At 39.0% G+C, this 27,589-nt stretch overlaps 1 protein-coding gene across 18 annotated transcripts in view; it reads right to left on the reverse strand.

Annotated features, from left to right (window-relative positions):
- The window catches only part of cacna1aa (calcium channel, voltage-dependent, P/Q type, alpha 1A subunit, a), a 110,857-nt gene that overhangs the window by 26,682 nt on the left and 56,586 nt on the right, over positions 1 to 27,589 (reverse strand). For 11 of the 18 annotated variants that reach the window (XM_051888503.1, XM_051888497.1, XM_051888493.1 and 8 more), the window contains 13 exons: positions 20,089 to 20,188; positions 17,506 to 17,666; positions 17,290 to 17,430; positions 16,860 to 17,061; positions 16,543 to 16,707; positions 16,197 to 16,307; positions 14,846 to 14,929; positions 11,253 to 11,369; positions 9,521 to 9,586; positions 9,311 to 9,408; positions 9,069 to 9,219; positions 6,527 to 6,654; positions 3,573 to 3,669 (listed from right to left, as the gene is read on the reverse strand). In XM_051888503.1, the coding sequence (XP_051744463.1) occupies positions 3,573 to 3,669; positions 6,527 to 6,654; positions 9,069 to 9,219; positions 9,311 to 9,408; positions 9,521 to 9,586; positions 11,253 to 11,369; positions 14,846 to 14,929; positions 16,197 to 16,307; positions 16,543 to 16,707; positions 16,860 to 17,061; positions 17,290 to 17,430; positions 17,506 to 17,666; positions 20,089 to 20,188 (1,621 nt within the window). Of the gene's footprint in view, positions 1 to 1,133; positions 3,670 to 6,526; positions 6,655 to 9,068; positions 9,220 to 9,310; positions 9,409 to 9,520; positions 9,587 to 11,252; positions 11,370 to 14,845; positions 14,930 to 16,196; positions 16,308 to 16,542; positions 16,708 to 16,859; positions 17,062 to 17,289; positions 17,431 to 17,505; positions 17,667 to 20,088; positions 20,189 to 27,589 lie in introns of those variants that run through there. The other 7 variants (XM_051888506.1, XM_051888491.1, XM_051888490.1 and 4 more) reach the window with 5 other exon arrangements.

The raw sequence follows: 27,589 nt of genomic DNA on the forward strand, positions 1-27,589 counted from the left end.
AAGTGAGGAGGCAATAATCCTCATATTTTTTGTTGTTGACTTCAAAGTTTAATCCAACTGTATTTTTTTTCTTCTTCTGCAAATTCATTTGTAATTTGGTAGAATTCCATCAAATTAGCCCGATTTTTTTGAAGCAAAACCAGCCAAAAACCACTGATCAATGAAAACATATGCTACAAATCAAATTCGTATCTGTGCGATGGTGTATCTTGTTTTCATATTAGCATCTGAGCTGTCGGTCAAAGAGCTTTTCCGGGAGGAGGTTCACATATTAAACTCAGACCAGCAGATGAAGTAATAAATTAAAACAGCATTACGTAAATGTCAGTGTTTTAAAGTATAATTCATCCTGTACTGGTCTGGGGAAAGATTATACTCATACACAGAAAGTCATTATTGCATTGCACAGGGTTAAATGTTACCTCAATCCTTCCGATACCATGACACCCTCTGTTATGCAATCACCCACATTACCTGATGTCTCCCCGTCCCACTCCACCCCAGAAGAAACACTCACCCTCCACCCCCCACCATCCTCTTTCCCAGCATGCATCATGCAGTCACATGCATCACAGGACAAGCAACAGAGCAGCCAACACTGAAAGCATCATCTAGTTGGTTCATTTCAGCTCATTCATTTAGGTTTAGTAGTGGTTGCTGTCATTGAGACTCAATCATAGATGGGCTACTGGATAAAACAAGAGCTTGATCCAGATTCTCTGGTCTCTCAATGCAAAAAAGATGGGTGCAGGCTATTGGTTTAGGTTAGAGCAGCATTCTCCAGTAAAAAAGAACAAAAAAGGGAATGGCTTTGTGAGTTGTTGTTGTGAAGAGGATGAGCTAAGAGTGAGGATTCGGCTACCTGCTGCGCGAAGGTAATACTTTAATGCTACAGATGATAAAGAGAAAAGCAGTGGGCTGCCAGAGAGGAGTACCGGAGCAGGAAGTTGGTTTAGGACTGACAGCTTTTACAGGAGGAGTTTGGATGGTGGAGATGGTAGTGATGAAAGAGACAGGACAGAGACAGTGACACCAAATTTAAAGAGAGCTCGAAAACTACATGAAAATCCGAGTGCGAAGAAGAATGAAGCGTAAGATAAAGCTACAGGAAACATAAGAAAAGGAAGCTCTACCACAGGCTGGTCACATTCTCTACAGGCGATCCTCTATTATGGGCCCTAATGTTTGACAGGGAGAAAGAGGGTGAATGCAATGGTCTTGGTCACTGTTCCTCATTCCACTGAGATTAGGGGGCCCATTAGACAGGAAGTGACTTGTCTGATCGAACACACAGAGATTGTTGGGCTGCCACCACAAGTCTAAGTTGGTGGAGATCATTGAACACTCTGTGGAGCAAAATATTTTACTTGACAATGAAATGGGAGTTCAAATGGGACAGAGAAAAATGAAGGGTGGGCAGAGAAAAGGTAAGAGAAAGGAGATCCCAGTCTTGTTGAGGGCTCACTAAGGGCACAGATCTCCTTTCCTGCACTTTTTAGCTGTCGTTCACTGACCAAGGGTGAAATGTCAGTGTACGTTTGCGGGCGGACAGACAGAGAAAGAGAAGGAGAAAGAGAGAAAAGGCTAAGGGAGTATCTTGTGGGAGGGGCCAGTGGCCTGGAAGGCGGAGCATGCAGATGATTGGCAGAATGTAAAGAGGAGGGGCTGGAAACAGATTAGAACTGCATTGACAGAAGAAAGAGAAGTGGGAAAAGGATTTTATTTTTTGTGCAAAGAGTTACATTGTACGAAAATGACTTATTCCGTCGTAGTGCCTTAACGCTACCCAAGGATTACATGTGTGTTGTTGCACGTGTGTGAGTGTGTGCATATCTGTGTGTAAGCGAAAAGAGAGAGACAGAGAGCTGGTCCCAAGAGGAAAGGGTCCCTAAGAGAGCGGCATCCACAGAGCTGAGGGACTCGGAGGACTTAAGTCCTTCAGGCCTTCCAACCACTGCTGCACACGCACATTTGGATGTGTATTTGAGCGTGTGTGTGTGTGCATGATGATGTGAATATACAGTATGCATGTGTATGTTTAGCTGCGTCCCAGTTTGTGTACTTATGCACTATTCTATGCCATATTGCCGACTAAATAGTGTGAGTGGTGTGTTCACACTGAAAAGTGCACATCGAATACCCAGATAATGCACTTATTTAACTATAAAAGTGTGGAAGGTTAGACACTACATGCACTCAACTGTTGTAGCTTTTCTTAAGTAGCGGAGGGGCTATCACACTATGATGCTGGATGACAAAATATAAGATTCATTCACTAAACGGTAGAGTACATAGTATATGTGCATAAGTGTATTCTGCTTCATTTGGGACACAGCTTTTGTGTTTAGTGTCATACTCAGTATGTACTTTTTGATCACTGCTGTACATTAAAGCATAAGCATTTAGCTTTAATGTATCGATAATGATGTAGACTGTTAAATCAAATCTGAGACCTTTACATTTCATCCTTTAAAGCTTTAAATCCTGCATGAGAGCGCGGTATTGTTTGTCTGTGCGTATGTCTTTATACGGTGCAAAAGTGCTGAGAAGGTTTGTCCGTTCCCGCTTCCCTGTGGATCGGCCCGTCTGAGCCTAACACCCTTGAACCCGGCCCTGCCACCAGAATCACAATAGCGGCCTCCGTCAGACAACGAAGGAGGAAAAGAAGAAGAGAAAATAAAAAGAGAAAACACCAACAGTACAGACACAGCGCTGGCCACTCGGAGGCCCTCTACCTTGTAGGCAACCCGTGCAGGGCACTTCTTCCCCAGGCCTAACGGAGGAGACATGTGCCTGAGCATCTCATACATATCCCTGTAACTGATTCTGCCACTGGGCAACCGAAACAAAACAAAAAACCAAAGGAAATGTGCATGGGAGAGAGAGAAAGAGAAGAAAAAAAAAGGAGTAAATCAAAAAAGAAGGGATCAGGAAGGAGACAAGAAAGTGGGAGGGGAGGAGAACAGAACAGAACAAAAAGAAGGTTATTGGCCTGGACGAAAGGAGTGGTTTGGTAAACTAGGCTGCCGTAAGACTGATGATCGGTTTATTTGCGGGTAAGGGGAAGGGGGAGGTGGGAGGGGGGTGCTCAACGCTTGAGTGCTAAAACGGCGTTCTATGCAATGGGGCAGGTTGCATAGAAGAGCAGGGGGGCTTCAGAACAGGCATAAAGTCCCACTGCTGGCAGGGCGTTGTAATGAAGTTTTATGTCAATGCAGTTTCTGTCCCCCTCCACCCAGAACAATGCACGCTACCGTACCAGCTAGACCTAGACGTGCCTCAACAGCAAGCAAAACAAAAATCAAAGATGGCTGATTCGTTTCTTTTTTTGTTTGTTTGTCTTTCACTTTAGTGGTTTTCTCGTTTGCTTGTTTCATACACACTAGTGCACTTCATGCTCCTGTAAGTGTCGGCATTGTCCTGCACATTCTCATTGTCATATCAAGTAGAATGCAAGTAGAAATGGTGAGAGTACAAAAACATTGTTGAAAAGAAAAAGAAGAGGAGGTAAGCGACATTCATTGCATTCTGGATGCTAGCAGGTAATATTAGTTTTTAAGTGGAAGTCAAACCTTGCAGGCCACCCTATGAGGACATTTCTTGCCTAAGCCCAGAGGGGGGTCGATAACTCGCAATAAACTGTACATATCCTTATAATGAATGCGCCCGCTGTAAGAAGAATACAGGGAAGTTAGAGAACACAACTCAGAACAGAGACATTGGCAGGAAGAAGAGCACAAGAACAGATAGAGAAGCACAGAATCACACAAACATTTTCTTATTTGCTCGTCACCCGTTTGTGCCGTCTGGTCATTTCGCACACCTCTGTATTACTGTTCCTCACCCATCTCTACTTCATTTCTTGTTTTTTCCTTTCCTTCTATTTTTCATCCCCCTTTCCTTTAACCCTTTGTTTTCCTTTCTTCCTTTCTCTTTCCCTTTCCTCCTTTATTCCTTCCTTTCTATTCTACTTTCTTTTCCTTTCTTCCTTTTTCCCTTCCTTCCTTCATTCCACATTTTCTCTTCTACTTCCTTCTATTCTCTTCTCCATCATTTCTTTGTTTCTTATTTTTCTTCCTTCCTTCCTTTTCTTTCTCTTTCCATTCCTTCCTCATTCTCCTTTCTTTCTTCCTTCCACCTTTTCTTTTTTTCTTTTCATTCCTTCTTCATTCTCCTTCCTTCATTCCTTCCTTCCTCATTCTCCTTCCTTCATTCCTTCCTTCCTCATTCTCCTTCCTTCATTCCTTCCTTCCTCATTCTCCTTCCTTCATTCCTTCCTTCCTCATTCTCCTTCCTTCCTTCCTTCCTCCTTCTCCTTCCTTCCTTCCTTCCTCATTCTCCTTCCTTCCTTCCTTCCTCATTCTCCTTCCTTCCTTCCTTCCTCATTCTCCTTCCTTCCCTTCCTTCCTTCCTTCCTCATTCTCCTTCCTTCCTTCCTTCCTTCCTTCCTCATTCTCCTTCCTTCCTTCCTTCCTTCCTTCCTTCCTTCCTTCCTCATTCTCCTTCCTTCCTTCCTTCATTCCTTCCTTCCTCATTCTCCTTCCTTCCTTCCTTCCTCATTCTCCTTCCTTCCTTCCTTCCTTCCTCATTCTCCTTCCTTCCTTCCTTCCTTCCTCATTCTCCTTCCTTCCTTCCTTCCTTCCTTCCTCATTCTCCTTCCTTCCTTCCTTCCTCATTCTCCTTCCTTCCTTCCTTCCTTCCTTCCTTCCTTCCTCATTCTCCTTCCTTCCTTCCTTCCTTCCTTCCTTCCTCATTCTCCTTCCTTCCTTCCTTCCTTCCTTCCTCATTCTCCTTCCTTCCTTCCTTCCTTCCTTCCTTCCTCATTCTCCTTCCTTCCTTCCTTCCTTCCTCATTCTCCTTCCTTCCTTCCTTCCTCTCTCTCATTCCTCCTTCCTTCCTTCCATTCCTTCCTTCCTCATTCTCCTTCCTTCCTTCCTTCCTTCCTTCCTCATTCTCCTTCCTTCCTTCCTTCCTTCCTTCCTTCCTCATTCTCCTTCCTTCCTTCCTTCCTCATTCTCCTTCCTTCCTTCCTTCCTTCCTTCCTCATTCTCCTTCCTTCCTTCCTTCCTTCCTTCCTTCCTTCCTTCCTTCCTTCCTTCCTCATTCTCCTTCCTTCCTTCCTTCCTTCCTTCCTTCCTTCCTTCCTTCCTCATTCTCCTTCCTTCCTTCCTTCCTTCCTTCCTCATTCTCCTTCCTTCCTTCCTTCCTTCCTTCCTTCCTTCCTCATTCTCCTTCCTTCCTTCCTTCCTTCCTCATTCTCCTTCCTTCCTTCCTTTCTTCCTTCCTTCTTTCCTTCCTTCTTTCCTTCCTTCCTTCCCTCCCTCATTCTCCTTCCTTCCTTCCTCATTCTCCTTCCTTCCTTCCTCACTTCCTCATTCTCCTTCCTTCCTTCCTTATTCTCCTTCCTTCCTTCCTTATTCTCCTTCCTTCCTTCCTTCCTCATTCTCCTTCCTTCCATTTCCATAGCCTTCTTTCTTTCTTTTTGTTCTCTTCTCTTTCTTTCATTCTTCCTTGTTGTCAGATTGATTCTGCCATTCAGAATAAGAATATCTGGAAGACTCATTCTCCTCAATCTTTTGAGCATAATTTCCCCATGTAAAAAGGCTTTAATCCTGCTTGCATGTTAGATTCAGTCCTTCCATTTCTTCTCTGAATATCTGATTAAAGCTCAGTTGCCCGCCTACATCATTGTCTAACACACAACATTAGGGTGACAGGCACTGGAATGCAGATACCGAGAAACTTAGCGTGTTCATTAGAAGGGATGGGGGCTGGCACAGTAAGTTTGGCTTGCAGTATGCAGTATTCCAGAGTGGGAGGACTGGGACTCACAGAAGGGCACGTAGGAGGGTTTGGGGGGATAGATGGATTTTAACAGAGCTGAGAAGCTCAAATCCATGATCCCTTTCTCTCAGCTGGTGCTGTGGTATTCTCCCCTCTGTTTGGTCCAAGGTAGGATACAATGAAGCCAGGCTCTGTACGTTAAAGACTGTGCCAGAGGCCATGGCTCTATACCCATGTCAAAAATGAAGCGCTCCACATAAGAGAGGGCCAATGTGTTCTGCATTATATAGGACAGAGGCTTTATTCACATGTGAGAAAATGTATAGTTAGACACATTTAAATCACACTGGCCTTTCACACAAGACCAAAAAGTGCTTCTTAAAATAGCCTCTTAAAAATGGTGTGTCCAGAAATGTAGGGGCAAAAGAAATTTAAAAAGTTGTAGTCAGAGCATGTCAAGTCTGCATTTTAAACAGCATGTATTTTAAAAGATTGTATGGTCTCATCCTTTACAAGGATTATCAAGGATTAAACATTATTGACAAACTAATGTTAGTTGTATATCTATACAAAACTACCAAGAGTGTATTGATGAGTTTAGTGAGATACATTTATAAAATAACTTCACTTCAAGTTACCAAGTAATTAGTACTTTTAAGCCTTAGTACGTAAAATACAAAATATACTAGAGTAGTATATAGTGTTGTGTTTATATGTTGTATGCAAGTTCACATGGGCTCACCAAGCAGCTGGATCATACTCTGCCCAGATCCTCACATACTCGTCCAGATGATGGGGTCCCAGGATAGAGGAGTCACGTGTCAGGTATTCAAAATTATCCATGATCACAGCCACGAAAAGATTCAACATCTATACACATGCAAATCAAAGGTCTGATGAGTTGAACTGTATATTACACACCAAATGTACATAAGGCTCTATTATTTCTCTGTCTTTAAGCAATAATAATACAATGCAGTCATGGGAGTCACATGTAATAAAAAGTGGAATAGACAGTTTTTTTTTTTTTGATAGATATAAAACTAGCCCTCACTACAGTAATCAAGCTGCCACTCAGTTTGATATGTCAATGTATAAGCGGTGTGATTATAGTGAAGTTATGACCAAATTTTTGGTTTGAAAAAAAAAAAGTTCATATTTAATATAAATTCGGTTACACTTTATTTTAAGGTGGCAGTATTACAGTGCATTTAAGTACCAAGTAATAATAATTAATTATATGTACTTACTATAGAGTTAGGGTTAGAGTTTGGTTTAGGGTTAGTTGAAAGTAATTATGCATAACTTATTGTTATTACTATAGTAACTACATGTAACATGTGTAACTTACACTGTAAAATAAAGTGTTACCATAGATTCGTATTTTTGATTATACAAATGAATTGCAGCTGCAATCAGTAGATGCATATCAGTAGTACACGGAGCACATTTGTTTGCATTTAGTGCTGTTATTTCATTGGAACAGATGGAAAAGCAATAGAAAAGTATGTCACATGTCACTGATTATCACTGATGACAAACATAGCGACCACTCAGCAAAACATCAAAATGATAAATTCCAGTTCCAGATCAGCTCTAATAGACCCTTTTCACATTTCCGGGTTTCTCAGAAGCGGAAGTCGTCATAGTTGGGTAAAATTCTACAGCAGTGAATGAGAGAATACATTAAATGTATGTTTTGTGTTTCCATGTGCTCAAATAGCAAAAGAAAACTCCACAGTAGTGTTTTCACAACTTTGAAAAAGAGGAAAAAAATAGAAAGCGATTGATAACGGCAGTCAGAAGAGAGAAAGATGTCATTTTTACCATCACTCCCATAGCCGCTGTATTAGAAACACCCTCACAGCAGCGTTAACTAGTTTTTTGTAATTTAAAGGTGCAATATGTAATATTATCCAGTAAAATAGTAGTAAAATAGTAGTAAAATATCCAAAAACCACTAGGCCAGTGTTATATATTTCATTCACTTGAGTACTTACAATATCCCAAATGTTTCCAACTATTTGTAAATCGTGAGAAAATTGCAATTTTAACCAAGGCTCCGGGATGTGAGAGGAGTCGCCTGTCAATTGCGTCATACCCACGTTAACCCTCGGTCTGCCTCAGTTTCCGGTTTTATTTTGTAGAAACCATGGAAACACCAAAGACGCTTTAATATATTACACTTTTTAATAGACAAGGCAACAACTGTTTTGATATATTTATAGACAGAAAACTAATTGCTGTTATATAGCTCAACACGTTTAGTCTTATTGTTTAAATCAAATTTTCTTGATTTTTTGCGAGAACCATGCTTTACCATGCCTCAGAGAAAAACACAATTTTGTGAAGTAGCTAACATAGCATAATAAGATGCAGCTTTATTTTTAGTAACAGTAATACAGAATTTTCTCCATCATACAATACGTTTTAAAATGAATTGCATACCATTTATCAACACAAGCCATCCAGCATTTAATATGATATTAAAAAATCTATCTAGCTTACTGCAGTGTGTAACAGTGTCTCACAGCAGCCACCGAGCGAACGCACAGAGTAACGTTATAACATCATTTTCAACACTCTCAAATGTATCTAATATGATAAACAGAGCTGTGTTACCTCATACTCATGACCTGAAAAGCGGAAGCGGCGCCGGCGACTGTGGCATAATAAAAGTTTCGCTGCTTGTGAGGCGTGTGTTGCGCAGTTGCTCCAGCGGCCTCGTTCAGCTCCCACAACACTCGGTCCTGCTCTGCTTCATACTACAATAACGTTAATAATCGCATCCATGAACATGATTTCTTCCCGAGTCCTAACCCTATTCTTTTGCACCGTCCGTTGAGGTGAAGACCACATGTCCCAAGATTATGCGCTCAAACTTGGCGTCATCAAGCTACGCCTTTGTTTTGAATAGGCCTCTAGCGACCTCTAGCGGACAAAATTTTACATATTGCACCTTTAATGCAAAGGTAATATAATACTAAGTATAGTGTTATAAATGTACATACATCTTTAAACAAATGAAAATATAAAAAACTTTGCAGGATTTATGATATTGATGTCCGTTAAAACGCGTCATCACAGTCGGTGAAAAGGGTCTATTATAATATAATACTGACCAACGAAATGAAAACTATTGCTGCTCAACAATTTGAGATCCTTTCATCTTCTACAAGCTATTAGCAGGGACAAAATCAGCCACTGCAACCAGCTGTAGTAACATGTTCCACCGTAACTTGTGAGTAAAATGGTAGTAATAACAACAGTGCAGTTGTTCTCACCAGAAAGGAACAGAGGAAGATGAAGGAGACAAAGTAGAGGTAGGCAAACTCGCTCCCACATTCTGCCTCCGTGTTACCAGAGAGACGATCACACACCTTCTTTCCCAGACATGACAGCATGATTTCATGCCATGCCTCACCTGTAGCACTCCTACAAATGCACAGAGTTGAACTACATTTAGAAAGTGTATGTAACCCACACACAACATTCAACAGAGGAAGTCTGTGATGCACACACAAACCTGAAGAGCAGCATTAGGGCCTGGAAAAAAGTCCTGAAGTTGTTGTGCTGGTTAATGGCACTCTCACCATTGTCTTCAAGCGAAATGTTCCCAAACAGCTGTGAAACCAGCATAAACCCACAATCTCATTGCCCACTACCTTCAAATATAGCCATTTACCTATTCTCAGTATGTGCTGTGCAGCCTCCCACACACTCTCTCAATACTCACCTGCATGCCAATGATGGCGTAGATGAAGAACAGCATGGCGATGAGTAGGCACACATACGGCAGAGCCTAAATACAGCAGATAAGTCAAAATTAACCAACATTTAAATGTGTGTGAAAACCAGTTACTCGACAAATGTGCAGCGTATTGTCAGAATGTTAACATATTGTCTACAAGAGATGTATGCAATGTTCATTTTTAGACAATTTTTGATTTTTACACAACTTTCAATGAAAACATTAAAACATAATCATAGTTATATTCAGTATTTTTTGTCAGTTTTATTCAGACTAAAATGACATCTAATTTAAGTCTACAAAATACCATTTTAGTTGACAAAAATATGCTTTATTTATTCACTGTCTGTGATTTATCAGTCACATTGTGAATATGCTCGCTTGGCAATAACATCATGGTGTAACATATCTTCAGTTCACTTAAGTGCATTCACATTTTCTTTATCGCTGACGAAATAAACAAATCCAACCCATTTTAACCAACATTTTCTCCATTAATTTCGTTGATGAAATTAACATCATTAATAACAACATTATGTGTACGCAGCCCTACAAAGTCTCGTAAAACAGTGGTTGCATTAGACATGTGCCGATATTCGGTAATACGATATATCACAATAATGAATATGCACGATATTGTTATCGCGGGGACTTCAAAATACCGTGATTAATTATTTATTACGAATTATTCAAATTTTTATAAAACCTTTTAAGAATACTTTCCCCATCAAACCGTATAAAATGCACAACACTGCTGTATGCTGCGTCAAAAGGACACGCGCACACAGATGTAAACAAGCCCAACGTGCACGAGAAGCACATGGCGGAACGAGAGAAGGAGACGCACCGAATGAAAGTGCACGTTCACTCTCTGACAGCAGAGGGCGCTGATGGAACAGCAGAATCCAGCGGTTACCCCGGAAACGCTGTAAACAATGCAGCTGCGCTACTACAGTATTTAAAATGCTTCAAACAGCCATTCAGTTTGTTTGTATTCGCAATGTTGTTCATCACAGCACCAAATACTTAAAGAATTAATAGGCTATTTATAATTTAACATTTTTATATTTTAATCTGGACTACAACATGGCCTATAATGATTGAAAATGTTATGATTATTTGTTATTGTTCAGTAACACAGACATAAAGGCTTCATTAGTCAGCATTTTACCAAACTGACAATGAAAAATACTTATAAAGCATTTATTAATCTTAGTTAATGTTTAATAACATTACTAAATCAAAGGTTGTAATTATTATTTAATGGACCTGAGCTAAAACTAACAAAGATCAGATGTATTTTTTAATGTCAATAATAATAATAATAATAATAATAATAATAATACCTTCTGTAACAAATGTAGCTATTGTTAATTCTTAATCTTAGTTAATGCATTAACTAACGTTAAATAAGGAGACATTATTGTAAAGTGTTACCTGTTGTTCTTTATAATTCTTTTGCACTTTCATCTCTTTGAAACATTTTACTTTATAATTTTTTTGTATATTGCGTTATTATATTTAAATGTTCAGAGTTCTTTTTGTTATAAGAAAAAGAGTTCTTAAACCGGTTATGACAACACTTTTTTTGCAACTTATTTCTATATTGTGATAATACCGTATACCGTGATAAAAGCCTCAGCAATTATCGCATCATGAAAATTTGATACTATCACATGCCTAGGTTGCATACTTCTTTGTATGTGTATAATTTTACCTTGAAAGACTGGACGAAGGTCCAGAGCAGGATGCGTATGGTTTCACCCTGCCTGAGCAACTTAATGAGACGAGCAGCTCTGAAGAGCCTTAGAAAACTCAGATTTATGAAATTGTTCTACAGAGAGAGAAAGGAAGCAGCAGACAGATGCAGAGAAACAGTAGGAGAGAGAGATAGGCAGAAAGATAGAGAAAATAAATTATTTCAGTCTGAAATTACAAATTGTAAACAATTTTTTTTTTTTTTTTTTAAAAAGGAAGGAACAAAATCAAACAAGGAGAAATCAGAAAACAAATATTAAACTGGCAAGACTGAACAGGCTCATCATATCCAATGGTGAAAAAAGGGGAAAAGACAGAAGAGGGAGGCAGCAACTCATACAAAAAAAAAAATATAATAATAATAATAATAAAATAAATGATTGTAAGAGTCTAAACATCTTCATTAGGGAAGGGAGTGCACAGACCCTAACTTCTTGCTTCAGTCAACCAAATGCACTGATCTGTAGATTCACGTGGAATCATGCCAACCACATTAATAGCTTACAATGACCAACAGAGGGCACTAGCAAAAAGAAGGGACAAGTGCTGGGTTAAAGGACACATTTCATTCAGATGTGATCAAATATTGCACTTTTTGGCATTTTTTTGGCACATGAAATCGTCAAAAATTGGGGGGAAGACATGAGTGTTCAGTGTCTTTTAAGCAGCACAGAAATACAGGGAAACAAAAATAGAGTATGAGCTCAAGGTGGATTTAACTCCATCTCTATCTTCATAACTGACATATTTCGAAGCCTTCAGTATGTTTACATCCGTGTGTGCTGATGTATTTGGATGTCTATATGACTGTATGAAGATGCAGTGTCAGGAACATAATAATTACTAGTGTTCCCTATCAACAAAAAAGTAAGAGAGCAACATGCATTCAGGAAACCTGCAGAGCAACACTAAATGTTTAAACTGTGCTACGGATCAATTACACCTCAGCTGAGAGGGGTTTTGTCATATCATCAGACAAGCAGGGGTGAAAGGTCATCATGACTCGAGCACATGCATCATTATCATCATCAGCCACAGGGAAACAGATGCATAAGATGCATTACTCCAAAGAAAAAAAAAAAAAAAAAAAAAAAAAAAAAAAAAAATTACAAACCATCTACATGTAGATGTTGCAGAAGCATGGTTTATAGCAGTATTTTTGGAGGTTGATTAAACAACCATTGTGATTGGTCAGGTCAGGTCATGGATATACACATGAGTTTCATAGTGCATTTTGATTGGATGGAGTCATCAGAGGGCAAAGCCGCCATTAAGAAGAGTTTAAAGAAAGCATGTAAGAAAAGATAAAACAAGAAATGAATTATCATTATGCATATCTTACAACAAGCTAAAGGTTGATTATAACAAAAACCATTTCATTTTTAAAATGATGATGCACATTTCATATGCTTTCAATGCAGCTTGAACAGTACATATATTATTTGCCAGTCGGATAACTGGATATCTGACTTCCTGCTGACTTTAATTGCAACTTTAACGAAGCACACCATGTCCAGATGGTTCACTGAAGGTTACTGGCAGGTGTGCTTGACCAGAGATGTACCTAAACTCTCCAGGTAGATCTTCAGATACAGGCTTGAGCCTTAGACTAAGGAATCACTGTGTAATGAATATAATATCATAAGTTATTTCACATCACATTTCTGTTAAATAAACCCATGACTTTAAAACATAAGCCCATGTGTGTTTGTATTGAGGTCATCAATGTGCTCGTGTAATCCTAAAAGCTGAGTAAATGTAAATAAAATGTAATATTCTTTGATGGGAACAATAGTCTTGATGACAGAAATGTATGTCCAATAAAATGCTCTCTAGAATGCCAATGTCCCCCTAATGCAACCTGCCATCGATGTGCATTAGCAAGTAGTAAATCATGGTTTTACCAGACTGTGACATAAACTAAAGCTTACTGGCTATTAAAAAAAAGAAACAATAAATGATACAATTACTAACTAACTAATTAAATAAATACACAACTACATCAAAAATATTATATTTCCAAATAAGTAAAATCTTTCATTTACAAATAAATAATAAATGTCTAATTCTTAAAGCAGTTTTCTTTTCTATGTTGACAAATTTCTATTTAAACAGGAAGTTCAGGCTACACATATCAAAGCTCTTGTCTCTTTTTTTATTAAATAGGCAACAAACCTTAGTTATATTACAGCCATGATCTATGATTCACTAGTCGCAGTTGGGGGTGGGACATTCGCATTCTAGATAGCATTTTATTGGACAAAAATTTGCGTAGTGCAGGATGAGTCATCAATATCTTTTTTCCTAGAAATAAAAACAGTACTTTTTGATTGTGTAGATTTGTGTGTAGATGTGAAGATTAATTTGACCAAATTTAGGTGCACACTGGCATATAAATAACCTCACAGTTAACACACTTTTAAAGGGTTAGTTCACCCAAAAATGTAAATTCAGTCATTAATTACTCACCCTCATGTTGTTCTACATCTGTAAGACCTTCGTTCATCTTCGGAACACAAATTAAGATATTTTTGATAAAATCTGATGGCTCAGTGAGGCCTCCATTGCCAGCAAGACCATTTCCTTTTTCAATGCCCAGAAAGGTACTTAAAAACATATTTAAAACAGTTCATGTGACTACAGTGGTTCAACCGTAATATTATAAAGCAACGAGAATAATGACTTTATTCAACAATATCTAATGATGGGTGATTTCAAAACACTGCTTCATGAAGCTTCGAAGCTTTACGAATCTTTTGTTCCGAATCAGTGGTTCGGAGCGTGTATCAAACTGGCTATTGAAATTTCAAAACACTTATGACGTAACGAAGCCTCATTTACTGAAATAATGTGATTTTGGTGCTCCAAACCACTGATTTGAAACAAAAGATTCGTAAAGCTTCGAAGCTTCTGGGCATCGAAAAGGCCTCACTGAGCCATCGGATTTTATCAAAAATATCTTAATTTGTGTTCTGAAGATGAACGAAGGTCTTACGGGTTTGGAAAGACATGAGGGTGAGTAATTAATGACAGAAATTTCATTTTTGGGTGAACTAACCCTTTAAAGTCATAAAACTTAATTTTAATTTTAGATTTCTTGAGGTTTTTAAAGTGTCTGTAAATTGTTAAGTGCTGATGGTCTGAAACTAAGAAAAAAAAAAAGCAATCTTATGTTTCACTCATTTTTAGAGATGCCCATCATCATTTGCTGGATCATAAATACATGTTAATAGTTGAGAACAATGTTTTTTTTTTTTTTTTTTAATTTACTAGTAGGTCAGCTTGATCTGACTCTGGGATAAATGACGAAGCTGGAAAAGTAACAGACCCCTGTCACCGATGAGCACCACTGGCTCACTGATCTGCCTCACACAACAATTGGGACGATTATATAAGACTTTTAGGAGTTCCTTACACCTCAGTGAGCAGGAGAAGATCCTGCTGAGAGTCTCTCAATCACATACGGAAATACACACAAACGTACAGACAGGATACACAAACAAACACGCACATACGCACTCACAGATGGCAGCCCTTCTGCTACACACTTACCCCTAGCTCTGTGACTAAAATATCAGTGATGCTGCCAAGTACAGTCACACAGTCGAAGATGTTCCAGGCGTCTTTGAAGTAGTTCTGTGGTAAAAAGACACAGATGCGTTTGTCAGTTGGGCTAAAGGAGGATTACGTTTGGCACACACACATATACTCAGTGACCCGCTGGCAGAAAAACAAGCAAACGATTTATTTTAACTCTCTGGTGCTAATAAAACAGCTCCCGTGCCCATTTCAGCCCTTATTCCTTCCCTGTGTTTTCCTCTCCCTCACACTGTGCACAAAAAAGGGTGGATGCCTAGAAGACTAGTGGCCCAGATGCTGAACATAACAGCCTTTTTGTGAGCTGCCAAGTGAGTGCCTGCAGGAAAACACTGCATTAGAGCCATTCAGTACACCAGCTGCATTATAACAGGACATGGAAAGAGTCACACACACACACACACACACACACACACACACGATCTTTGCACTGGTGCCCACCAGTGCAAAGATCGTATGTGTGTGTGTGTGTGTTAACTCTTTCCATCCAGCATGCGTCATGCCGTCATCTTCATTTCGCTCTAAATCTCTTTCTTTTTCCATTTTCTGTTCCTAATCTATTCAATGTGCCCTCCAGCTCTCTATCTTCATGTGCGTTTCTTACTTGCATGACTTTTAGCTGACTACAACCATTTCCTTTGTGTCCTATACTTCCACGTCCCAACCCTTTTCTCATCTACGTCAGAATGCTACCTCTTTAATCGCCCTCTCTGTCTCTCATGCTTGATCTGTTCATAAATCTGCTTGCACAATGCGGATTTAAACCTCTATGATTTCTAAAGACCCCCCCCCCCCCATTCCTTCAGCCACACTTCCACACAAAACAGGTATATGAACACAAATAGGATCCAAAATTAACTTTTTCCACACCTAGCAGTAGAAAATGAACTTATGATGGTAAGTTTTAAAAGTTTTTAGAGGATGTGCAAAAGGTTTTTAGTAGGCTTGTGTGTCTTACGATTTGAGTCATGTAAAATTAAAATCATGTATTATTTTGCAGTTTCTAAAATCGTCAACATACTTTTACATGCATTTGGTGCTTAGTGAGTGTCGATTTTACGTGCACACACACTCTAAATGGGGACTTCTATTGTTTTTATATACAGCTAGTTATAAATACTGTAACCTAGTCATAACAGAAAAACTTTCTGCATTTTTACTGTTTTTACAAATGAGGACATCCCCAAAGTGAGGTTTTGGGATATTTTGTCAGGTTTAGCTCACTTCTAGGTACAAATTTGTCCCCAAAATATGGTTAAGTAGGTACACACACATACACTCTTAAACATGATAAAACTATACTCACCAGTGCTCCAAAGGCAATGATCTTCAGTATGCACTCCATGGAGAAAAGTGAGGTGAACACTATGTTCAGGTTGGCTAACACATCTTCATAGGTTTGTGATGCTCCATCATACTAAACGCACACAACATATTTAATCTGTATTAAACTGTCTCAATATTTGGTAACTGGGTTGCAAACAGAAAAAAACATCGTCTTAGACCATCAATACAGATCATCTCTTTTTTTTCTTTTCCAGGCCTTTTTTTTTTTTTTTTTTTTTTTTTACATTTTGTTGTACATTTTATAAGTCTGGTTCAGTGTTCTAAATATATAAAGCAATATGTACTAAAGAGAAATACCGCCACACCTTCATCATAAGGACAATGGTATTGAGGGCAATCAAGGCCATGATTGTGTATTCAAATGGAGGAGACACCACAAACTCCCACATGCGGTACTGGAATGTTTGCTTGTTCTGAGGCATGTGACGTGTGAGCGGTTTAGCATTGATGGCGAAGTCTATACAAGCTCTCTGAAAATAGAACAGATACGAAGGTTAATCAAGCTGAAAATCTGCCTAATATGATGCACCATATAAATGAGATCAATGCCAGCGCTATGCATAAAGAATGAGTTAGACTGATTATTTAGCTTATAAAACCTCCCATCTGATAAGTCCTTCACCTCATTCTTTTCCAGGCTATATTCCTCCATCATTTTGTCTCCTTGCTCCTGGAAAGTGATGATGATGAGAGCAACGAAAATGTTGACGAAGAAGAAGGGGAAGACCACAAAGTACACCACGTAAAAGATGGACATTTCCATCCGGTAACCTGGGCTCGGGCCCTGATTCTCGTAGGTCGCATCCACTGAATGTTTCAGCACCCTGGAGAGTGGCAAAAAAGGGAGGCATTGGGTGATTTGCCGCAATGCGACGCTGTACTAATTTTTTAGGTAATAGTAACAAGTCATGTATATGCCATGATTCACTCAGATTGTAATTTGTGATGAAAATATTTGCATTACATTAGAAAACAGAAGCAGTTTCACCAGTGGTTTCAGACTGGGGGTATATATACTGGAAATTAGTTTAGGAACTGAGATGTGTACATACTGCGGCCACCCCTCTCCCGTAGATACGGTGAAGAGGGTGAGAAGGGCCCAGAGCACGTTGTCGTAGTGGAAATCGTATTTCTTCCATTCCCGCTTCTGCGCCCTCACTTCGTTATCTCTTTCATAGACAAGATACTCGCCCCTGACAACAAAATGCTTTTAGAATAACACACCAATGTGCCTGTTTGTCAGTGTGTTTGTGTGTGTTTTCTCTCACCTGCAATCCCGCTCAAACTCCTTGGATTCATCAGTACAGTAGAAGAAACGGCCCTTAAAGAGCTGCACAGCCACCACAGCAAAGATGAACATGAACAGCATGTAGACAATGAGGATGTTCAACACATTCTTTAGAGAGTTCACCACACAGTCAAAGACAGCCTGAAAATAGACAAAACAGAGAAGAGACAAAGCAAATTGAAAGCAGAGCACAAACTCAGCCTTGTGTGAGACAAAACACAAACCAACAGAGCATCAAAATGTAAAAATACAAAATAACAAAGCTAATAAATATCCATAACAGTGACATATTATACCCAAAAATTCTTCATAAAGTGGACTACCAGTAAAATTGATAAAAATTTGGAACCAAAAATTATTCAGACACTTTGACTTGACCATGTTTTGCTTAAGTGTTACCTGACATAATTAAGATTATTTTTTTCTGACACAGTTTAACTCTGAGATCTTGTCATATTTTATTACCATTTTTTTAAACTAGAGTGAATAAACTGTAATAATGAATGAAATGTCTGAATAAATTTTGGTTTGACTGATATATATATATATATATATATACACATATACATACAGTGGGTACAGAAAGTATTCAGACCCCCTTAAATTTTTCACTCTTTGTTATATTGCAGCCATTTGCTAAAATCATTTTAGTTCATTTTTTTCCCTCATTAATGTACACACAGCACCCCATATTGACAGAAAAACACAGAATTGTTGACATTTTTGCAGATTTATTAAAAAAGAAAAACTGAAATATCACATGGTCCTAAGTATTCAGACCCTTTGCTGTGACACTCATATATTTAACTCAGGTGCTGTCCATTTCTTCTGATCATCCTTGAGATGGTTCTACACCTTCATTTGAGTCCAGCTGTGTTTGATTATACTGATTGGACTTGATTAGGAAAGTCACACACCTGTCTATATAAGACCTTACAGCTCACAGTGCATGTCAGAGCAAATGAGAATCATGAGGTCAAAAGGAAAACACAAAAAAATTACAAAAAAAATTCTGCTGCACTTAAGGTTCCTAAGAGCACAGTGGCCTCCATAATCCTTAAATGGAAGATGTTTGGGACGACCAGAACCCTTCCTAGAGCTGGCCGTCCGGCCAAACTGAGCTATCGGGGGAGAAGAGCCTTGGTGAGAGAGGTAAAGAAGAACCCAAAGATCACTGTGGCTGAGCTCCAGAGATGCAGTCGGGAGATGGGAGAAAGTTGTAGAAAGTCAACCATCACTGCAGCCCTTCACCAGTCGTGGCTTTATGGCAGAGTGGCCCGACGGAAGCCTCTCCTCAGTGCAAGACACATGAAAGCCCGCATGGAGGACTCCAAGATGGTGAGAAATAAGATTCTCTGGTCTGATGAGACCAAGATAGAACTTTTTGGCCTTAATTCTAAGCGGTATGTGTGGAGAAAACCAGGCACTGCTCATCACCTGTCCAATACAGTCCCAACAGTGAAGCATGGTGGTGGCAGCATCATGCTGTGGGGGTGTTTTTCAGCTGCAGGGACAGGACGACTGGTTGCAATCGAGGGAAAGATGAATGCGGCCAAGTACAGGGATATCCTGGACGAAAACCTTCTCCAGAGTGCTCAGGACCTCAGACTGGGACGAAGGTTTACCTTCCAACAAGACAATGACCCTAAACACACAGCTAAAATAACGAAGGAGTGGCTTCACAACAACTCCGTGACTGTTCTTGAATGGCCCAGCCAGAGCCCTGACTTAAACCCAATTGAGCATCTCTGGAGAGACCTAAAAATGGCTGTCCACCAACGTTTACCATCCAACCTGACAGAACTGGAGAGGATCTGCAAGGAGGAATGGCAGAGGATCCCCAAATCCAGGTGTGAAAAACTTGTTGCATCTTTCCCAAAAAGACTCATGGCTGTATTAGATCAAAAGGGTGCTTCTACTAAATACTGAGCAAAGGGTCTGAATACTTAGGACCATGTGATATTTCAGTTTTTCTTTTTTAATAAATCTGCAAAAATGTCAACAATTCTGTGTTTTTCTGTCAGTATGGGGTGCTGTGTGTACATTAATGAGGAAAAAAAAAAGAACTTAAATGATTTTAGCAAATGGCTGCACTATAACAAAGAGTGAAAAATTTAAGGGGGTCTGAATACTTTCCGTACCCACTGTATATACACACATCTAACTTTTTTGAGGTGTATACTATGCACACCTTATAACCCTTATCAAATCATCAAAGTGAAAATAAAAAAATATTAGACTTAGTAGTTAATTTATCAATTTATTAAAATTAAGTTAGACTTGATTTAGTTTATTTTCTTGGGTAATGTGAAATGTGACAAAAGGTAAAGGTTTTCACAGGGTATAATGACTTTCTATAGGCACTGTATATGTATAAATATGTGTGTGTGTGTATACATGCACACACACACACACACACAGAGATATGTAATAATATATATTTTATGTATATATATATATATATATATATTTACTCACAAAAGTGAGTATAGATAGATATATATAGATAGATTAGATAGACATACATACAACACAGGGGGAAAACAGCCAAACACAGAGGTACCTTCAGCTTGGGCAGACGCTTGATGGTTTTCAGAGGCCGCAGTACTCGGAGCACACGTAGGGACTTGATAGTACTGATGTCTTTCCCTTTGCTGCTTCCACTGCAAATGAACACACACAAACACACACATACATACAAACACAGTTAGAAAGTGAAATGGCAGAAGGCCTTAGGCTACATGGATAATTGGTCTTGCACACACAATTTAGGGGTGAGTTAGTAGCTCACAACATGCCTGCTACATCCACACATTTACTCTCAGCCAATCAGTAATCTCGTCCGTGTCTCCTCACTGAGAATGTAGCCTGTTGTAGCCAGACAATCAAACCCATTTCACAGTACTTAGGAAAGACAAGTACTAAAACGCATGCACTCAGTCAATCTGTCAACACACACTCTCAGACACGCTCGCTGGTGTGGCTCATGCTGTACTGGAAACTAGCTCAGTGGATGTAATATCCGCTGTACCGTCTTAGCCCATGTTGGAACCACCACTGTACCTCTTTTCCCAAGGAACACTGGCTGGTTTCATTACATTGCCATGACAACAGCATGAAACATACGGAGCAGACTCAGGCATCCCTGCTGCGGAATGCCCAGCCAAACCTCTTTCTTTCTTGTTTTTGGGGTTGTCCATTGGCAAACACAAAAAATAAACATATAAAAGGACCTGGAAACACACATTCAGTCACTCCAGAGGGGAGGAGCTTCTACAATGAGCTGGTCCGTTATATCAGCCCTGGCTCTAGTGTGAAGAACCAAGTCACTCTGAAGATAGCCCATCTGAAGACGTTCTGGCTTACATTATCACAGTCCGCACATCACTACTGTGGTACCCGAGCACAGCCATCCACCAGATGTGTGTACAGCTGTTGGATGACAGATGTGCGGCTAGTGACCAGCAAGCTAAATGCAAAAGTCATACACTGAAGACTAAACTGTGGAAATGTGTGGTTGTAAACTAATCTATATCCAGAGTTGGGCAAGTTACTTCCAAAATGTAATACATTATATATTACTAGTTACTGTCATTTGAAAGTAATTATTTACATTACAATATTACTGTCTCTGAATTGTAAAGCATTACACTACTTTTGCGTTACTTTCACCAAAATAACCACAGAATTATGACAGCATAAAATGCTAAAATGTAGTTTATTGCTGCTCATTATACATCCAGTGGAGGGCGATGTGGTATAGCATAATGACTGTGTAGGCCAGTGATCCTCCAGGGGGGCTTGGAGATAACTGATAACTGTTTATATCACAGAAATACAAAGCACGGTGTAAACAACCTTAAACAACAACCAAATCAAATCATCTAATGCATCAACTAATATTAACAAGTTGAACTTTATGGAAACGTTATACTGATGTGTGCATGAACTGGACATCACTGAAGAAATAACTTAAATTTGGTTTGTTCTTCATACAAAGCAAACAAAATTATTTTAAGTGACTTTTCTATGTTTATAATTTGTCTAAATCCTCTAACTTTATTTCCAAGTTTAAATGAACAAATTCCAGATTTTAAATGTGATCTAACACTTTTGGACCTCACTGTATATTTTTTCCTCGCTATATATTTTGCATCTTTATTGTCTTCCCTGTCCTCTCTACTCTTCTTCTGTCTCAGTGTCAAGGACAGAGGGCAGTGCTCTAGATTTCCAGTGCCGTGCCGAATCCTGCCCTCTCAGCAGATGTGGTTACACACTGTCAAGCATAAACAAGCGTCCATCAGAGAATTGCTGTTAGAGTGACGGGTGTAGAGGTGAGGGACCTCTCAAACCCCTTATCAGGACTGCGTGGACTGAATGATCGTCCACGGGTGGTTAACACAGAAACAGTGACAGAGCGATAGAAGGAGATGGGTGACTTGCAGACAGACATAGAGACAAATCCAAAAAAGAAAGAGAGGAAAGCTGTGTAATTGCCAGGACAAGCATTAAGAGCAAAAGGAGGGAGAGAGAGAAAGAGAGAAAGAGAGAGAGAGACATTACCCGCTGCCTCCGCTGTAGGTGTGAGCAGTTGAAGAGATGAGAGAGGAATCAGACACACATACACACACATACGCACAAAGACACAGGGGAGAAAGGGAGTTTGAAGGAAGAAACACATTAATATGAGACACATACAGTAAAAAGAGAGAAATAAGGATGCAAGCTTGTGAACTATTATACTAGTGCACATCCACACACCCATACATCTGTGTTCACTTACCCATTTATATCACTTACAAAACTCTAAACAATATATTTGCTACACAAGAAGGACATTTAGTCTTCTATAGCCAGACTTTTGACTTGCAGCAAAACGTCTGGTCCTCTTGGCAGCTTATGACCAAGAACCGCCCACTTAGGCAGGAAGTGACTGCATGACTGACATGTAAGCCGACCAACCACAGTCTGTTTTGGTTTTACACGATGTTTAAATTCAGATGTAAAATTTCCATTTATTTTCTCAAAGGGGAATTGATTTTAAAGGGTTAGTTCACCCAAAAATGAAAATAATGTCATTAATTACTCACCCTCGTGTCGTTCCACATCCATAAGACCTTCGTTCATCTTCAGAACACCAATGAAGATATTTTTAATGAAACCTGAGAGGTTTTTGTCCCTCCACAGAAATCCAATGTAACTATTACTTTCAAGGTCCAGAAAGGTAGGAAAGACATCATTAAAGTACTCCATGTGACTCTAGTGGCTTAAACTCAATTTTATGAAGCGACGCGAGTGCTTTGTTTGCACAAAAAAAACATAATTTACCACTTTATTCACAAAATAATATTACCAACGCATGTTCATGCAACAATGTCAGCTCTCGAGTGAACACAAAACACATGCGCATGTGTGTTGTGTTGACGCGTGAATATGAACACAACATGCATGTGTTGTGAGGCTCTCGTGAACGTGCATTGCAGATCAATATTTTCATAAGTAAAGTGGTAAATTATGTTTTTTTATGCGCAAACAAAGCCCTGGTGTCTCTTCATAAAATTGAGGTTAAGCCACTGGAGTCACATGGAGTACTTTAATGATGTCTGTCCTACCTTTCTGGACCTTGGAAGTGGTAGCTGTGTTGGATCTCTATGAAGGGACAGAAAGCTCTCAGACTTCATCAAAAATATCTTAATTTGTGTTCTGAAGATGAACGAAAGTCTTACGGGTGTGGAACGACATGAGGGTGAGTAATTAATGACATAATTCTCATTTTTGGGTGAACTAACCCTTTAAGTACACAGTCTTGTATCTTTTTTTTTTTTACCTTGTAGCTGGTTGGTCTGGCTTATGACAACTCTTTAACACAGACTTTTTTTAAGTTCCTATGAGAAAAATAAACGGGAAAAATACTCCTGAAACCAAGGCTGCTAAAAAGGTAGTCAAAAACTGCTGCACTTTATACTGCAATAGTCTGCCACTGAAAATGAATTCACATTTTGGCAGGGAGTGAAAAATCTGAGGAAAATGCTTGTAGTATGAAGTATTCATACTTCACAGACAAAATCGAGAAAACAAAGTAGAATATATGCTTCTGGCTCCAAAAAAAATCTCAAACAGAAGATTTGATGGCAGTAACCTACTAAACCTTTGCAAATCTACTCATTAGTTCTTCCTTAAAAGTGCATAACTTACATTTTAAACACTTGACTCCTAAAAGTTGCATAAATCAAGCCAACCAGATTTGAACTGTTGATTTCAGCCTGAAGTTGCCATTTTTGTGCATCAGAGAGCCAGTGAACGAACTGTGGGTGGTCTATGGTCATGCCGTCTGAGGCTGAGACTAGGTAACATACACACATTTTCACACAAATCTAAATCTATTTTTGAATGTAAGAGTTATAAACATGCAGTGCCATTCTGCATGTGACTTCATCGCAGTTAGTTGCCATGCCTCCTTGTTCATCATGATCTCATGATCCAGTGCTTCAAAGCTCATACTGTCACATACAATAGTATGTCACATGGCACAATCATATGACCATAAGCGCTTCACCTGCAGGGCAATGGAGACCCAAGGCTCTGCTGGGGTCTGTGATTCAAAGAAATTTACTCTACATGCACAAACTGTGGCAAAACTGTTTAAAAATAATAAAGGAGGAATTTACTTAGAATGATTTTTCACAGCAAACAACAGAAAAGAAAATATATATATAAAAAAAAAAACAGACTCCCAGCAGGCTCAAGTCTGTCAGTTTAAGCAGTTCACAAGGCTAATAAAGTTTAGTCAAAAAAGGCTCAAAACTGGAAACGTGTGCAACTGCGGCATAAACGAACACTGACCTTCTCAACAAACATCTCTCTATGGCACGAGAAACGTTGTCTCAGTCATCTCTTTTCATTCTCAAGAGATGACCTGGATCAATCCCATCACTAAAGAGGACTTAGTTAGGACTGTCTGTGCCACTAACTTACTCAAACATGCTATTTGAACATGCAGTGCATCTGTCCTATTCCAATGTGTCTTTTTGCCAATCAACCCCAAAAGTAACGAGAAATTTATTTATGCAGAGACCTTTATATACTAAAAATGGTCCACCAAGAAAAACGTCATAACCAGTATAATAAGATAGTTACAAATCTCACTTCTGATTGGATGAGCTGCATTCAAAGCCATTTTAATATGCAAACACACACTGGTGATCACACATTCTATACATTAATCGCATCAAGTTGCCATGTTGCTGGGCAAACACGAACAGCCTAATGCAAACATAAATGAACTTGGCATAAGAATTATCTTGATAATTCTTTTTAATAATAAAATATATATACACACAATAATTTGAGTAACAAAAATGCAAACACAAAATATATATAATGTAACTATTTAAAAATTGGTGCCTTTTATTTCTGTTACTTACATAAGCAAACAGTCAATTGTTTCACTGGGCTTCACTCATGTTTTCAGTTCTACCTGTAGTTATGCAGTCTCTCGCTCAGCTGACTTTTTGCTGCAATAAATAGACTGCCTAATTGGATATTGCATTCATCAAAATGGTGATACACATCTCAATTGGACATTGCCCTTCTAGGAGGTGAGCAGTTTGATTGTCTGTAATCCCATTATGGTGTTATCTTTCTGGGCAAAGACCCTGTTCAGCCCTAAGAGGTCCTAATGCATTCTGTGTTGTCTTGTTTCACTGCTTTACACAGGCAGCCCTGCAAAAGATATCTGTATATAGAGCATCACCTGACATTTTTACTGTATGTCTCCTTATGCCGCTAAAGTGCATCGGTCTAATCTGCTGATTTTTATCATGTCCAGATCTAGTTGTGTTAGTCTGTAATGTTAAGTGGGTCATTCCATTAAAGGACCACCTGTGTCCAGTCATCTGATGGAGTCTACTAACTACAAAAATCTTTAAATATAAAAAGTATAAATATATTAAAAAAATTAAATTACCTGTAAAAGTAATGTTTTTATAGAATGCTTATATTTAAGTCACCTTTCTGAAATCAAAAAGGCACTTATTTCAAAGAATGAGTCCAGTATTCATGACTATTTTACTTGCTGTAAATCAGTCACACCACACTTGTTAGACATTTTAGACAACATATTCGAAGGCCCGACACAGAAACAAAGAGACACACACGTACACCATAGACACAAACACGTATGTTAACACATTTAGGTGTCCACATACTGAAGATTGTACCAAGAGTTGATTAGCTGTAAGATTGAGTTACTGCAGCTGGCTAAAGAATGACATGACCTTGCCCTTGGCATGTGTCCTATGTGTGAGGGACGTGGTGAGAGGACGTTTGAACGGACAATCAGACAGACAGATCAGTCTATAGAAGAAGAGGACAGACGTGTGATGAGAAGGACAGGCAATTAGAGCAAACAGAGGGGAAAGGGAGAAAGAAAGAGACATTACCCCTCTCCTTCCCCACCGCCTCCTGCACTGTAGGTGTTGAGAGATGATCAGAGACAGAAAGACAGAGACAGACAGAGCCAGAGACACATACAAAGACACAAAACACACACAGAGACAGAAAAAGGCACAGGAAAAGAATGGGGGTTTTGAAGCAGGAAAAACATCAATATGAGACAGAGAATCACAAAATAATAGCAGACCTCCTAGTTTGGTTTATATGTGGACACCTAATCTAGTGTAAACACTTAAAACAACTGAAATACAAATACAAAAATACATATATACAGGGTCCAAAATTAACTTATACCAGCCTGGGTGGGTAAAGAAGAAGATCTTAATACAGATTCCCCCCCAACCCCCCCCAACCAAACTATTGTTTTTTTGCATTATTTAACTTGAAATACTGTTTTTGTCCTCATGACAAAATAATGAACTTTAAAAAAAAAAAAAAAAAAAAGGATTTTTATTTTATATTTCATTGTTGTAACTTCAAAAGTTTATGTATAAAATAAAAAATTAAATAAAATAACCCCTTCAGTAATATTCGAATTTGCTCCAGTTGAGAGGCAAAAAACAGGATTTATTCTTTTATTGTTCTTTTCAATACTTCGCAATTTTAACCATGCATCGTTTTCCAGTTTTTAGAAAAGTTACAGGTCATTTCATTTAATCGCCAAAGCCTCTTTTTACTTGCATTTGGCGTTCTCTGCAAGTGTTAATCTTGGACCCTGTACACAAAATACTAAATACACATGCACAGATATATACACACACATATGAGTCACTCCCTGAAATTGAGTGAAAGGTTAAAAACAGACTGTGAGAGATAACAGAGATATGGGAACTGTTCCCACGCTCACAGCCAGGGAGCGCCAGTCACCCCAGAGCGCCTGCCGTTCTGAGCGCTCTATCGCTGTGTGGAGAGAGAGAGAGAGAGAAGGAGGGAGAGAAAGGAAAAAAAGGAGAATCTAGCGATGACAGGACAACTGAGCACAGTATTTTTCTAAGGGAAATGCAGGCACATCCAAATGCCTCTATAACGATCACCTGATACAATATATATTTCATGCTGCAGCTAAAGATGTGGGTGCAAATGGAAGTTGGGTTGGGTGGGATTGGTGATCAAAAGGAAAGGGAATGACAATGCTTAAGGATTTAAGGGGGTTTCTTTAAGAAAGTCATGCTGGGAAAGACAATCAATGCAGATTGCAAGCTCAATTTGTCCTCTCAAACAATGTTTTTTTTTTTTTTTTTTTAATCCTTAAATGTCATTGTTTTCTGCTGTTTTTATGCCTTACAACTCAACTTTGAGTTCTAGAAAGCCATAGAGTACATAACATTTTGGCCACACCAAGTGTTATTATGTGGCATAAAAACATTTTCTATAAACATCATCTCTATAAACTACTTCAGACCAAGTCTGAAATTTCATGTGTGAACAGGTCTTTGTTAATATGAATTCTTCTACCTGACAGCCATTCACATTTTATACGCATGGTACATGTCATGTGTCATGTGTAGGTCCACCTAAAGACCCGAGTCAGTCCAGAACTGCATTGCATATGGACTTGTGTTGTGGAAAAGACAGTTGTTCAGGGACAGAGGAGGATGTACACAAACACA

The sequence above is a fragment of the Ctenopharyngodon idella genome, chromosome 3 (assembly GCF_019924925.1).
Source record: "Ctenopharyngodon idella isolate HZGC_01 chromosome 3, HZGC01, whole genome shotgun sequence".
Classification (NCBI taxonomy): domain Eukaryota; kingdom Metazoa; phylum Chordata; class Actinopteri; order Cypriniformes; family Xenocyprididae; genus Ctenopharyngodon; species Ctenopharyngodon idella.